At 39.6% G+C, this 14,275-nt stretch overlaps 1 protein-coding gene across 1 annotated transcript in view; it reads right to left on the reverse strand.

Moving 5' to 3' along the window:
* The window catches only part of LOC110529136 (VPS10 domain-containing receptor SorCS1), a 50,318-nt gene extending 38,283 nt beyond the window's left edge, over nucleotides 1–12,035 (reverse strand). The window contains exons 1-5 of the mRNA XM_021611274.2: nucleotides 11,099–12,035; nucleotides 4,493–4,560; nucleotides 2,632–2,731; nucleotides 2,088–2,246; nucleotides 1,144–1,217 (exon numbers count right to left, since the gene is read on the reverse strand). Of these exons, the coding sequence (XP_021466949.2) occupies nucleotides 1,144–1,217; nucleotides 2,088–2,246; nucleotides 2,632–2,731; nucleotides 4,493–4,560; nucleotides 11,099–11,878 (1,181 nt within the window). The 5' untranslated portion in view covers nucleotides 11,879–12,035. The remainder of the gene's footprint in view (nucleotides 1–1,143; nucleotides 1,218–2,087; nucleotides 2,247–2,631; nucleotides 2,732–4,492; nucleotides 4,561–11,098) is intronic.
* Nucleotides 12,036–14,275: the final 2,240 nt, after the last annotated feature.

A 14,275-nucleotide genomic window follows, 5' to 3' on the forward strand; every position in this document is an offset into this window, starting at 1 on the left:
GACTGGGCGCAATGCACGCTGACAAGGTTGCCAGGTGTACAGTGTTTCCTCCGACACATTAGTGCGGCTGGCTTCCGGGTTAAGCGGGCATTGTGTCAAGAAGCAATGCGGCTTGGCTGGGTTGTGTTTCGGAGGACAGACAGCTCTCAACCTTCGCCTCTCCCGAGTCCATACGGGAGTTGCAGCGATGGAACAAGACTATAACTACTATAACTACTATAACTATTTTTATTTTAAAAAATTGTATTTGATGAATGGAATTGAAAGCAACAAATAATCCATACATTACAACCTGTACAAAAACCTCCATGCAAACTGGTATCAATTCATCGTATACCTGTAACTAATTAAAAAGCTAATGTGTTACTCAATATTCAATCCAGCTCTACTCTGGTATCAACTCCATCAGGAAATCTTAGGGCAAATATATGAACTGTTCAAAACAAGAGACCAATAATGGCTTTACTTCGATGATACATTGCTTCCACTGCATCTTTCTTTGGCTCCTGTCTTGGGCTAAAAAGCACCTGATCATCATTTGTTCCCAAGTGAAACAGTTTTTGAAAAAAGTTTTAGTCAAATTTTGGCCCAATATTAGTAAATGTGAAATATTACCTAATTCATGTATTTTAATTGACTCATCCACTTTAAGAGATTACATTGTCCTGATGGCATTATTTATCAAAATGTTAAAAGCTGTCAGATCACCCAATAAGTATTGATCTCCCTTGCCCCCTTGTAAATATAAATGATTTAGTGATTACACATATTCATAGTTTCGTTATCTGGCAACAGGGACTACTGCATTAAGAGACTGTATGTCATGGCAAATCATGTAGATTAGTGAGAAGTACTAAATGCAGTATTTCTTAAGCACAACTGTTGGACCTTAATAAAAAAGTGTAAGAATATCTATTTCAACTATTCATGTGTTCATCAGGACCATATTGTACATACTATATGCCATGTATTGAGTTCAACTCAGGTACCGGCAGAAGACTAAATTCAATATGACAATTCTGATAGGCTATCAGTTCAGAATACTCTCAGTAGAGGAAAGACTGGTACTTTTTATGAAATTGTAGTACTACTACTTGAAGAATGTGTCCAAAGATGGTGGAAAAGACTCATTTATACTCTCACCAGTAAAATCTGTTGGGGACCACACTGTCATGTACGAGCTGCCATCGTCTTCCAAATTCAACCGAGACGTAGAGCTGAAAGAAAAGAACATCCCAGAGTTTGAGAAAATCTGGAGAGAAAAAAAATGTAATAATATTCCAGAGTTCAAACTAAGACTTAAAACGAAGAAAATGTCAGACCTGGAGAATTCTCTTTCCCTCTATTTTAGGGACTGTCATGTAAGTCTAATGGAGGCCCATACAAAATGTTAATTATATTGACATGTTTTTTCCCCCTTTTTGCACTTTAGAGCACTTTGTTTGAATGTTTCTGTTGAGTGCTGTACAGTTGAAGCTTTAAAGAAGATTTGAAAATAGTACTTTATATTTGAAATACACTTTCAAAGAGTTTCTATTATGACAGGCTCGTTTGGATCAGCTTCTCCCAGTGGTACCTCTCTACCTCCGTAGGATTTGTTCCTAATTGACAGCGACACACTTAACCATCAGTATAATCCCTTTGCATTATGCTATTGAGCTCCCTCTTTTAGCAGAGTAGGGCTGTTATCCAAGCTCTCGAAAGACATGTCATCCATCCTGTTATAACAGTCAACTCTTTTCAGAGTTCAGCCTAATTCGTAATGATAAGTCTTTTACATCATCTGAGAGCACATCGCACATAAGGAACTTTTTTACAATACAATCATTTTCCACAGTACTATTGCACTGTACAATACAGCAAACAACTAAACAAATAGAAAGAGGTGCTTTCCCCTCTGGGAGAAAGTGATGCTAATGCAAGAACAAGCATACATGTAGAGCACACAGCTACCATTGAAGTAAACATCTTGTTAAAGTCAATAGACTCACTGACATTAACAAGACCCTTGGCTCAATCAATCAATTTGTGTGTGTGCTTTTTCCCCCCTCCTCACTCCTCAGTTCTAATTGACAGGAGTCTCTTACCTTCTGGTCGTGGCTGTAAGCCAGGATCCAGTCCTCCTGCTCGGGGTGGAAGAGGAGGCTGAGGATGTCGAAGGCTAAGTGGTACCTCTGATAGGATGCGCCCTCGTCAAAGCTAATGAGCAGGCTGCTCTCCACCTCCGGGTCGGTCAGTAACATGATCTGAGATGAGAGAGGACAGGTCAGGAGAGGAGAGGAGGGAGAGTTATCCTCCTGCTTTGACAGCATCCACAAGGCATTAGGTGTGCTGTCTGTTAGGTCTGCTGTATATTCTGAGGGTGCAGACCATTTTATATAAACGGAGATGATATTAGTAGTAATTCAAATACAAATGCTGCCACACAAGAGAGTATGAATAAGATTGATATTATCTCTAAAATCTAACAGGCATGTATGTATGTGTTTTATAAATCACAACATTTAGCAAAGATTATTTTGTATTCTCCATTCATGTTCGTAATGATTCAACTTGATAGTTCTACTATTGTTAAGAGTTTTAAGGACATGACAGATATGGTTACGGTAAGGTACATGTGTGAGGACGTACCTTTCGTTTGTTATTCGGACTCACGTACAAGTAGCTTAGTATGGTTTTTGGCCCGACCTTTTCATCAAGTTTCTCATACCTGGATCCATAGTCTGTTGACCTAGAATTCAATTAGGGGATTAACTAAATGAGTTATTCTACTGTTAAATCGTGAGTCTGAGAGCACAGAGCAATATCAATAATAATACCTATGGTTCAGTACAGTGACGGTATCATTAGGCTTTCGCAGGCAAGCAGAACATTGGAACTGGAACGATGCAATTTGCTAGTTTAATGGAGAATTGTTCAATTATAATAATAAACATGGATATATGTATGACAGACTACGCAAGGGAATTATATGATTTGTAGTTCATCTAAAACATGTGTCCTAAAACATTGACACCACAATATACATTACAAAAGTCTACCCTGCTTCTCGCTAATATTCAAAACCAAGCTTGATAACAACTGTGTTGGAGTTGGAGACAGTTACGTAATAATATTAGAAAAGCTACTCCAGAAGCATGTGTATTTCACATTGCCATCTGGTATATTCTGGATGTCAGAAATATTTCAAGTTTAACCCTCCTGTTGTGTTCGTTTCATGTTCATTTATTCTGTGTTCCCAGTCCAAAATGACTGCCCCATTATAGCTCATTATAAATCCATAATAATACATATATTATCACCTAATCTTGTGTTAGATCTTTTTATCAACTTAAATTATTGTGAACATTACAAGTTCTGAACTTCTATTTGCTATTTATGGCCTGTAGGCCTCACTAAGCTCATACAACTTGTTTTTGAGTTTAAAAAAAAGCATAACGTATGGATTATTTTGACTATAACAAATACTGAGATGAAACATATTGTGTTATTTATCACAGACTACTTTGTGTCAAAGTTTAACAAGGACTCTCTCCTCCTCACCAGTGTCATGATCAAAGATATGATCAAGAGCCTCACATACATACTGCTTTATCTTGGCCAGGTCGCAATTGTAAATGAGAACTTGTTCTCAACTTGCCTACCTGGTTAAAAATAAAGGTGAAATAAAAATAAATAAATACATTATATCGTTTGGTCATTGTGTTGCCACAGAATGAATTGTGATCAAGGCCTCAAAAAAGCTTTATATACCAGAACTGCGAGAAAAGTTATATATATTATTGAAACAATGTTGTTTGTGAGAATGCCAACAGGTGTGGTTCCCGTGGGGGAAAGATTCTATTGGGGAAAGGTTCCCGTGGGGGTTGCCATGGAAGCCAAGAAGGGGAGTGAGGTGTGTGTGTGTGCTCAAACACACATGCGTGTGAGGGTCTGGGAGAGGAAGTGTGTCCATCTGATGAATGGGCATGTGCCTGAACTCAATTTTATACACTAATTGTAGCCTCACCCATTCATTTCTAATGACCGGTCATTTTTGACCGGGAACAACACAGGTGTACAAAAGTTAAATAAAACACTCAAAATTGAATGAAAATCATCAAAATGTTCAGATGCTCTGTGTGGACAAAGTCATGGAACCTCATGACAATCAGATTAAATGAACTACATTTTTCAGAGAGAAAACTTCGGTCCAATTCGACCGGAACACAGCAGAAGGGTTAATATGCTACATTCAGGAACATACAGTACAACACTAGTTTGCAATATTTGAACACAATGTTCCCAGTGTACTGTCTCTGTTTCTTATCTCCCTGCTTCCCAGTCTCTTATACACTTGTATAACCAACATGCAACATTCAAATGGGCCATTCGTTTTTCCTAAGCATGTGATAGGCAATCTCTCGGGCCCATGGTCACATGATCAAGAGCAACTCTTGGTCCTGAACATGAACACCGAAGCCAGACCGAGATTAATTGAACCACTCCTTACCTCCATAGAGAGCTCTCTGTGACACTGCCAAGGCTGAAGTCAAAGTACTTAGTCAGCATTAGAATCACCTACAAAACAGAACAAAGTTCCCATTACTAGAAAACACTAGTAATAGACAACCCTCTGTTAAGGTGCATCATTTCATCTGGCACTATGGTGGCACTTGAAGTAATGAGTGAATGGGCACACACTGTTTAAATCCACGTTGTTTCCACATTATTTCAATGAAATTACATTGCCCCAACATGGAATAAACGTTGAATTGACATCTGTGCCCAGTGGGGAGTTGCCTATTTTGCATTCTTTCCCTATTGAGGTGGTAAATAAGCCTAAAATACAAAATAAGGGAGAAAATAAACTTTTGACAACCTCATCTTCAAACTTACAAATGTTGTTATTTTTATCATTGGAAGCGGTTTGAGCAGGAAGGCCTTAGGAAGTGTGTATCATACATTTTACAACAGCAGCTAGCAACACATCAGCCTTGATATGGACGCTTGTGTCAACAGCCACACACATAAACAAATCCCAAACAATCTTCTGAGGACTTGTCAAGGCATAATTTTGCATGAGGATGGTGCATCTTCTGTACAAAGGTAAATCAGGGAAAATGCACTATGTTGTGCTTTTTTAGGGCTCAGCGTGTTTCTTCCATGGTAAACACTACCAACGGTGGTCTATAAATAAATGAATAAATAAGTAAACAATGCCTCTATTGTTCATCCTAGGCACAGCAAGGCTCTCCTCGTAAATATCATGGACATCATTTTTGAGGAGATCGTAAAGAACCCCATTGTTATATGGCTGTTATACAAGCCTTTACTTAATAGGTATTAAGACACATAAATTGCGAGGCGTCACGTAAATTGTTCCAGATGTTAACGCATGGCTCTCTGTGGACAGGTCTATTTTCCCCATTGTAATTTGAAAGGAGAAACTATTTTCCTATTCAGCGTTTGTTTGAACCTAAATCAAAGTCTGTGTATCACTTCGTTAAAATTATATCAGCCAATGTTAACGGATTGATATTTCTCTTTCCCCTCCGCACTAGATACTTGAAGACAATATGGAAAAATGCCATTTGAAAACATGCTAAATTATGCAACGTTCTCAATGGTTCACTGCATAAGAAACCAGTGTAAAGGTCTTCTACTCCTTGGAGATGACCTATCTTCTGGGACCATTTTTCTTCCCAATTGTACCCATTTATTTTCTTTGTTATTTGGCCTTTTAGTTGATACAATGAACCAAGAAATATGGTTATTTTCATGAAAACGTGTATATATTGTGGTTGGCAAAAGTGCGGTGAGGAATAATCTCAGTGTCTTGTAAACACGGCAGAAATGTAGAAATATAGAAATATAGAAGTAGAGATTAATGGTCTACCAATAACATGGCCTTTATAACTTCCAAAAGTCCCAATCTGTTGGACATTGTCATACACAATAAAATGACCTAGAGCAGTTTGGAAAGTAGAGCCAATTACTTCCTGTCTCCTGGATAGTCATTAATTTAACCATTTACTTGGAGAAGGTCCAGTGGAAGTCTCAAATCATTTGCACCCCCTCAAGTGCCAGCTGTAAAACTTGAGGTGTTAGGCTAGTTGAAAGTACACGCTGAAGCTCTCTAAATGTTGTCAATATTTAATGTACCAGGCATCAATATACATAGATACTTAATTTTGGAGATTGTTCTGTGTTAAACAGGGGGTATGGGCTGGGTGCTTACTTGCTATCTTACTGTAGCCATAAACATTAGTGTTAGAGAGAGTCATGAAGAAACTCTGAACCCCCAAGAGCAATACAAACCTATTAAAATCACCAATGCTCTGAAGCTAAAATGTGTAGATGAGGGATTTGGTTGGGGTAAAGATACATTACAAATTCCTAGATAAAAAAGGGCATGGCAGGAATTATACTTGATCAGTTTTCTAAATAAGAGCACAGATCCATCCCTTCCACATCTTGACAAAGATGAGATGTTAGAAAGCTTTTAACATGTCGAACACTCATCATGCCATGTTAGCGCCAAATGTCTCCCCAAAAAATCATGTGCCATAGGAGAATAAGAAAAATGATTTCCAAGCCCTGTGTAAATCTCAACCCTTGGAGAGTGAATGCATTGGTATGAATCTGATCATTATTGAGGCATGAAAGGGGTTTTATAGTGAATTAAAAGAGCTTAGTATGAGGAGATTACCATGGTGGAATGAAGGCATTGTATTAAGACGGTTGGAGGGATAAGGGATAGAGGGTGGAGGTGGGAACTTTCTATTAGTGAAGGATGAGGAGCACCTGAAAGAGACAAATTAAATGCAAGACAGACTATACATTACGATTCATTCCCAGACTCAGTGACTCCCTGATCCAGCCTTATCAGCTTCAGGAATTAAGTTACATCATCAATAAAACTGTCGACATATTTACCCACTGCAATTAAATAGATGGATGACTCCATAAAAGCAATTGTTACCCAAGTAACTGATCAGAATATTAATAGGGTAGTTTTCTATTTGTACCCTATAAATGGAAAAGCACAACTAACACATTACCCTTTTTGGCTTTTAAGAGTTTATCTCACAAACTATTTCCACTACTACAACACTAATGATGCTGATGAAACAAGCCAGCTCAAGTCTCTCCCCTCATGTTAACCCTTAATGTACAGATGTGAATTGTTACACTGCAGTCACAATACAATGTAGTGCTTAATAGCAATTGAGTAGCCACCCGCATTCTTAGAAATGTACAGTACATTTTGGCAAATTAATATAAGATGTAAATTAGCATTTGCAGTCCAACACAATAAGTCTAAAGAATTGTGACAGATTCCCTGGGAGTGGAGCAGGTGTTAACTTTCAAACAGATGTTTCTGTTGGTTCATAATGATATTAACATTAAAAGCTATGAATTTTGAAAGTATAAAGTTTTGTATCATCAGCTATTCACACATATGTTCAAATCTGACTTATTTCCTGTGTTTTACTGGGTGAACCTCTTTTTGTAAGAATAAAATGAATAAACAATCATTTCTGTTTCCAGCTATGTCTGTTGGTACGAGCAAAAGCATGTGAAGCTCAGTGCTCTCAACCATACAACCTCAACATGTATTATTGGCTTGCTTTTGTCTGCCACATCAATTTATATCTCTTTATCCACACAGACATTGTTTCCTGGTAGACCAGATGTTAGCTAGGGCTGGATTGTTTGACGTCAGAGCTATTTGCTCTCCCATGGATAACAGGTCAACTGGATCATGAATTATAAGGTGACATCACAGTAGTACTGTATATTGCAAAGATAAATGATTTAATGTCCTCGCATGACTCTCATAACCACCAGGATTTCCAAAGCATGCCATACCATGACTGCTAAAGGTAAGATTCCTCGACAGAATAGTCTAGATCACGGTCGTATCTGCCTCCTCCAACCACATTAGTATCTTCTGACATTCACTACTGTCAACTGTGAGCTTTATCATGAACAAAAGGATATTTGAATATCTGTAAATATGAGAGTAGCTACTCAGGATACAGTAAAACTAGCTGGATTTCTGACATTAACATATTTATTCAGCACATACATGTAAAACTCCTTCAAACTGGCCTTAACATAAAAAGAAAACATCTACCCTAAACATGTATTACATGTTACAATAATGTTGCACACCAAAATCCAAATGACCGATCATTACATTTACAACCACTACAGATGTAGGATCTTCATTTGAGCCAATTTGCCACAGCAGGAACATAATCCCGCAGCAACAGGAAATGTGAAGTATTATGTGGATTTTAATGGACTTTTGTTTTCATGGGGGAAAATCAAGGCTGAATTGTCAAAGTGGAAATTACAGAATTCAGGAGCCTTTTTAAACCTCAAATACACAACAAGTTTTCAATTTCCTACATTGCGGGAAAGTTCTGCAACACGGTGATCAAATTAAAATCCTGCATCTGCAATTGAATATCCATTTTGATCTATGTTTCCCTGAATCTCAGTTAACCATATAATGTTAATTGGGTACCAAGAATATATAGTTAGCCACCATGTTAGGGATACGCTGATGCTATCATACCATTAAGAAAAGCCTAAATTAAAGAGGCATTACAAACACCCCTATGGCAGACATTCTTTTGTTGTTGATTCTTGACGTGATAAATCATCAGAAGCCACTCACTTCTTCTTTGAATGTATGCTTTTGCCGTAGTAACTCCTCCTTAAAAAGAATGAAGTGCAGCTGTATTCTCCAGCCAGACTATGGCAGCCTGCTGAGCCTAGACACTTCATCGTGCATGAGGGAACTCTGATCAATGCTGGCAAGATTAGACATCGAGTGAGTTTGTTTTCTACCCAGCCCAAAAGTAGCACCCGCTGAGCAGAGGATGCTTTAAAAAAAAACACTTTTAACTCATATAAATGTCTTCTGAAATGTGGATGCTCAAAGATAAAGATGCAGGGTTGTGTGTGTTCTGTTGACAAACTCTTAAGCTACTGTAGATCACCAGCAATGACATTTGTCTAACTTTGATATAATTCATGCTAATTAGATGCACATTTTGTTAGAGTTGCAACCAAAGCAAATGTCCATGAAATACCTCTGCTATAAATCTACTTCCGTAATTTGTTCTGAGGTTAGGACATGAGCCATGACCATAGACATTAAAACCAGTAGACAGTGATACAGTAGCATCCATGTATTCCTATGGAAAACTCCCGATAGCGCATGAAGCCGGAAGTATTTTAATTTAAAGTAAGCCATAATGCTGAATGGGGCTGAATGGCACCAAAAACATTGTTAAGGATCATGGTGAAAGTGGTAACTAGCAATTGATCATGGTTGATGTAGTCGTTTCCATCCTGCCTGAGAGAGTCAACCTTAAGTCAACCTTAACCTCATAGCTTGCCAGCCTGTGAAAACTCTGTGTCAGCACGTGGTCCTGTGTGACGACAAATGTAGTAGTCAGAATGACTCTTGTATAATGTCCTCAATTTTGCAACCCTACTAGTGACCCTTAGGCGACATGCTGAGGTCTAAAAGCCTGCGTTCCCTCTCTGCAGCACACTCAGTGCAGGACTGAGGTCCAACAGAAGTCTCCAAAATATGAGTCACAGTAAAACATTGAAGATGTCAACTGAACAACTCTGGTGTTGCTAACGTAACGTTGAGACTGGTAGATTGATGTTGCAAGAGAAAAAGCAAGAATGAGTGCTGATGCAGGTTGATCGTGTAATAATGGTGCTGACTTATAATAGCTAGTATAAAGAGGATGATGCATCTATTGCAAAGGCGAAAGTAAAGACATGGGAAAAAAAGGTACAAATGTTGCCCTCGCTTCTGTCAATATAATATCCCATATAACATCCCATTTACACCTTGAAATGTATTTTGGGATCACACCTAATGCCATACCCCTTTTTGAGCGTTGGACCAGTAACTGAAAGGTTGCTGGTTCGAATCCCTGAGCTGACTATGTGAAAAATCTGTCGATGTGCCCTTGAGCAAAGCACCTACTCCTAATTGTTCCTGTAAGTCGCTCTGGATAAGACCGTCTGCTAAATGACTAAAATGTCAAATGTAAGTGACAGCCATCTGTTCGGGATCAGATCTGGTGAACAAGCAAAGCTTGCATAGCCTCCCTTGTATAATGAAGCATTGGTTGTAATATCCCCATGACAATTAAGGAAAGTTGATGGGAGGTAGAGTATGATCTCACTCATTCTGTATGATCCTAATCCAATGCTAAATGAAGATGAAAATCATACACATGTTAGAACAATAATGTACAAAATTATCCAAAATAGAAACCATATAAATGAGATGTGCACTGAATTATATAACACACCCAGGGCCAAAACACTGCTTCAGTTCTAGCATCACCTTAAGAAATAGACTGTTCCACTACAAATGCGGTCTTTGAACAGATATCCACAATGGTCTGCTGCATTTGATGCCAATCTAATGAGGGATTGACTCCCATTTGCCTGATATTTTGAGGATACAGATCCGAGTGGCTGTCATGCATTTCTTTTAACAAATGGATTTGTGAGAAGTGTCATGTAAATAGGCTAACAATGGATTGCTTGAACATGTAGAGCAGGGGTAAAGTAACAAAAATCATTGGACCGTGCCTTAATCCTCACATCTACCCTTAATTCCTGGGTCATGCAAAACCTCCACCCACACAAAGATAGACAGACTAAAAGAAACACACTGACCGTGAGTGAGAGTGTTTGTGTGTGAACGTGTATGTGTGAGTAAGTGTGTGTGTGTGTGCGCGCGCGCGTGTGTGCGCGCGCGCATGTGTGTTTCTTATTTCGACAATCTAGCTCTTCAGCATCCTCTCATTGAACCGCCTGGTGCACTGGTCTGCACTGCCCACTGCTCTCCCAATGCCTCCCAATATTTTCCAAGTGCCAGGATTTACACTAGAGGTCTACACACAACTAATTAATTACATATCAGACCCTTCAGAAGACCAAGTCCACCACCTAAATTGACATTTTAAGAGGCAGAAACATTATAGGCTAACTGTTATACATTCAAAATGATTATGCCATGCGCTATAATGCAAGGATGCATTCATCATAGCCAAGTTTCACTTACGCTGCTATTTTGGCCGGACCAATGCACCATGGCTTGGTTATGAGCTGAATCCCCCGTGAGTGCGAATGTAGAACTACTAAGTTTCAACTCATGTTGCCCGGGGGTTGACGCATCTTCACCGTTCCATCCGAATACGGACCAAGATGTTTTGCTCTCCGCCGTTTGGAAGCTGCGCTTTCGTCGACGGCGAAGGTTCCTCAAACTTGCCCCAGCCTTCTTTTTTGATAACTCATGTCGTTTAAGTCTATTTTCTCTTCCAAAACTATTAATTGTATTATGTCTAGTGTTATTGACGGTTACTTTATTGAGGGTGGCAGGTGGCGGCATAGGCCTATCTGTGAGTTTGGAGGTGATGCCCGAGCCACTTTGATGTTGATAGAGCACTTCAGAACTGTCCACGAGCCGACGTTCTTCTAATCCACGGCTGTATGATTTATTTACAAACGGCTGCTCGGATTCAGGGACTGAACTTCTTGCCTCGCCATCACCGGAGACGCGCGCTAAATATTCCGCAACATTGGCTTTTTTACAGATGCTTTTAAAGGGGTGACAACCTGGTGACTTCTCTGCAACCCCCACAGCTTCATCCTCTGGTCCCTTTCCAAATTGATCAAATCCCACTTTAGAGAGTTCCCGGGGAGCCGGCTTGATAACAGAGAGTTGGCTTGATGGAATGCACCTTATATTTGTTTTTGTCATGTCCAGGGTGGAAGTTAAAGTAAAAAGACACATCCACATAGCAATGAGCCAATGAGGGCAGCAACCGACGGTTGTTTCCATCCCTAGTTTAGGTTAGTCCGATTTGAATTATAACCTGAAGATAATTAGACTACTTTTTAGGGTTTGATTATTATCCGCTGAATCGCTCCGGGAACGGAGGTTGCTACAGTGTGCGAAGAAGCGCTCACAGAAGTAGTGATGCAAACGATGCACCGGAGGAGGAGCTGGCGGTTGGATTCGGTCATGATAGGAGAGAGAATAGCCAGAATCTGACTAGACGTTCATTTGGAGAGAGGCGAAAAGAGAGCTATCCCCTGTACTTTAACATGATAGCAACCCTGATAATAAAGTGGTCTTACTGTTTAGTGGAAGTTCTTCTCTGGATAACATGGAAAATGATACATGGAGTATTATTTCAGTCATATTTTCATTAAGGAGTAGCCTATAAAACATACTGATATATGCATTGTAAATAAAAGATTTCAATGCTTATGAATTGCCTTCTATAAAGTATCAAGGACGCTTATCAAATAATTTAATTTAGATGTTAATTGTATTTTTTTGCTCACAGAAACAATGAGAAAATCTAGAAAAATAAATAACGAATTGTTAATTTTATAAAACAGCCCATACAATCATCTGCCAGAGAGTAGCTTCAATCGGCCCGAGCCCCAAGTAATATATTTGGGCCAGATAACCCACACATGAATCGGCCCGAGCCCCAAGTAATATATACATTTGGGCCAGATAACTCTCATCGGAATCAGCCCGAGCCCCAAGTAATACATTTGGGCGAGATAACTCACACCGGAATCGGGCCGAGCCCCAAGTAATATATACATTTGGGGCAGATAACTCTCACCGGAATTGGCCCGAGCTCAATCCCCCCATCCTAGCAATAAATCCAGACTCGGGCCACATGACGTCGGCCGAGTCTGACTTCTCAGCCGAGTTCACCGACTCAGCTGGAATCAGCTCAGATCCACCATGCTAGCTGGGTAACTTCCTGAAATTCTACACATTTTGCCATGGGGCAAAGAGAACAATTAGCAGTTTTTATATTTAATCTCATGACTTCCCATGAGGCTGAGCAAAACTTTTACTGTTTTAAATTTTATTTCCTGCAATTGTACACATTTTGCCATGGTGCAGAGAGGAAAATGTGCAGTTTTATAGCTAATCTCATTCTATTCTACACATTTAGCCCTGAGGCTGAGAGAACATTTAGCATTTTTAAAGCCAATTAAAGCTGAAGGCACTGGATTATGACCTGTCTTGTTTGCTAAAAGAACAAAGGAAGTAGGCAGTGGCATGGTGCATATAGCCATAGAAGCACAGTGACATATGCCTCAATGCAGTCATATTTGTGGTTTATTGGGGGTGTGGCTTTCAGTTGCTTATTTCTGACTACCCATCCCATGGGAGTGAATGCCATTCCATTGCACTGGATTATGACTACAGTATGAATTATATCTGATGGTGTTTGCATGTTTCGGTAAAAAGAAAAATAATGTCCAATTTGGAACACTGACAAGTTGAGAGCATAAATTATTTATTTCTTTGCTCAATCTGATTGAGCTCAGTAGGTGGGTCCAGGCCCACCTAAGCGCCTGAGTTAACTTAGAGCAAAGAGCATCAGATATTCAGCAGAAACATTCCCTCAGACAGCGATATGTAGATCATGACTCTGGGACATTATCCTGCCCTCACCGTGACATTTTCTCTGAACCTTCACCTTAGTTATTGCCATCAGGAATTACAGGTTTGAAATATTGCTGTGAAATACAGTGGGGAGCTCTGTTGTGTTGCCATTTCAAAATTGGCCCATGACCTGTTGTCATCTTTGGAAAATGTCCCTTTTGCCAATCTAATTGAGTGTCCAGGGACCTACAACAATGCACTGTCAGTGTACCAACACAGCTAAAATAATGAGCAGGTCAGACTCTAAGAACCTTCATGCTGTGAGTTACAATTTTCTAACGGTGTGGGGTGCTAATATTATAATTTTATCTTCTGGCTGGCATTGGTACTCACCTAAATCTCAGTGGGTTGCAATGGAGGTGTGGCCAATCATTTTGCCAGCCTTCTATTCTGGGAAAGTAATACAACATCATAGCAGAATAGTAACGCATGAAGTTGCTGAAAATATGCTAAATTATGGCAATACATTGGCCATAGCATACAGTATATGAAATCCTTCATACTGTGCAATAGGCTTCTTGGATTGAATGCAACATTGGTGCAAACCATTAGAATCCTCACCATTCTAGCTATTTGATTCTATTCCTGGGTAACATTTAGTCAATAGGAGGAGGTTGGTTTTGACTGATGCCTTAGAGAGTCTCTATATTGATCTGTCCTCCCCATCGCTTTGCTTGAGCCGGGACGTGTTCCTGTTACATGGAGGGGTCAGCAGCACAGGGCCGTCTTTCATTCAGAGCCATTAGCAATGCAGTG

This window comes from Oncorhynchus mykiss, chromosome 1 (genome assembly GCF_013265735.2).
Source record: "Oncorhynchus mykiss isolate Arlee chromosome 1, USDA_OmykA_1.1, whole genome shotgun sequence".
In the NCBI taxonomy this organism is placed as follows: Eukaryota; Metazoa; Chordata; class Actinopteri; order Salmoniformes; family Salmonidae; genus Oncorhynchus; species Oncorhynchus mykiss.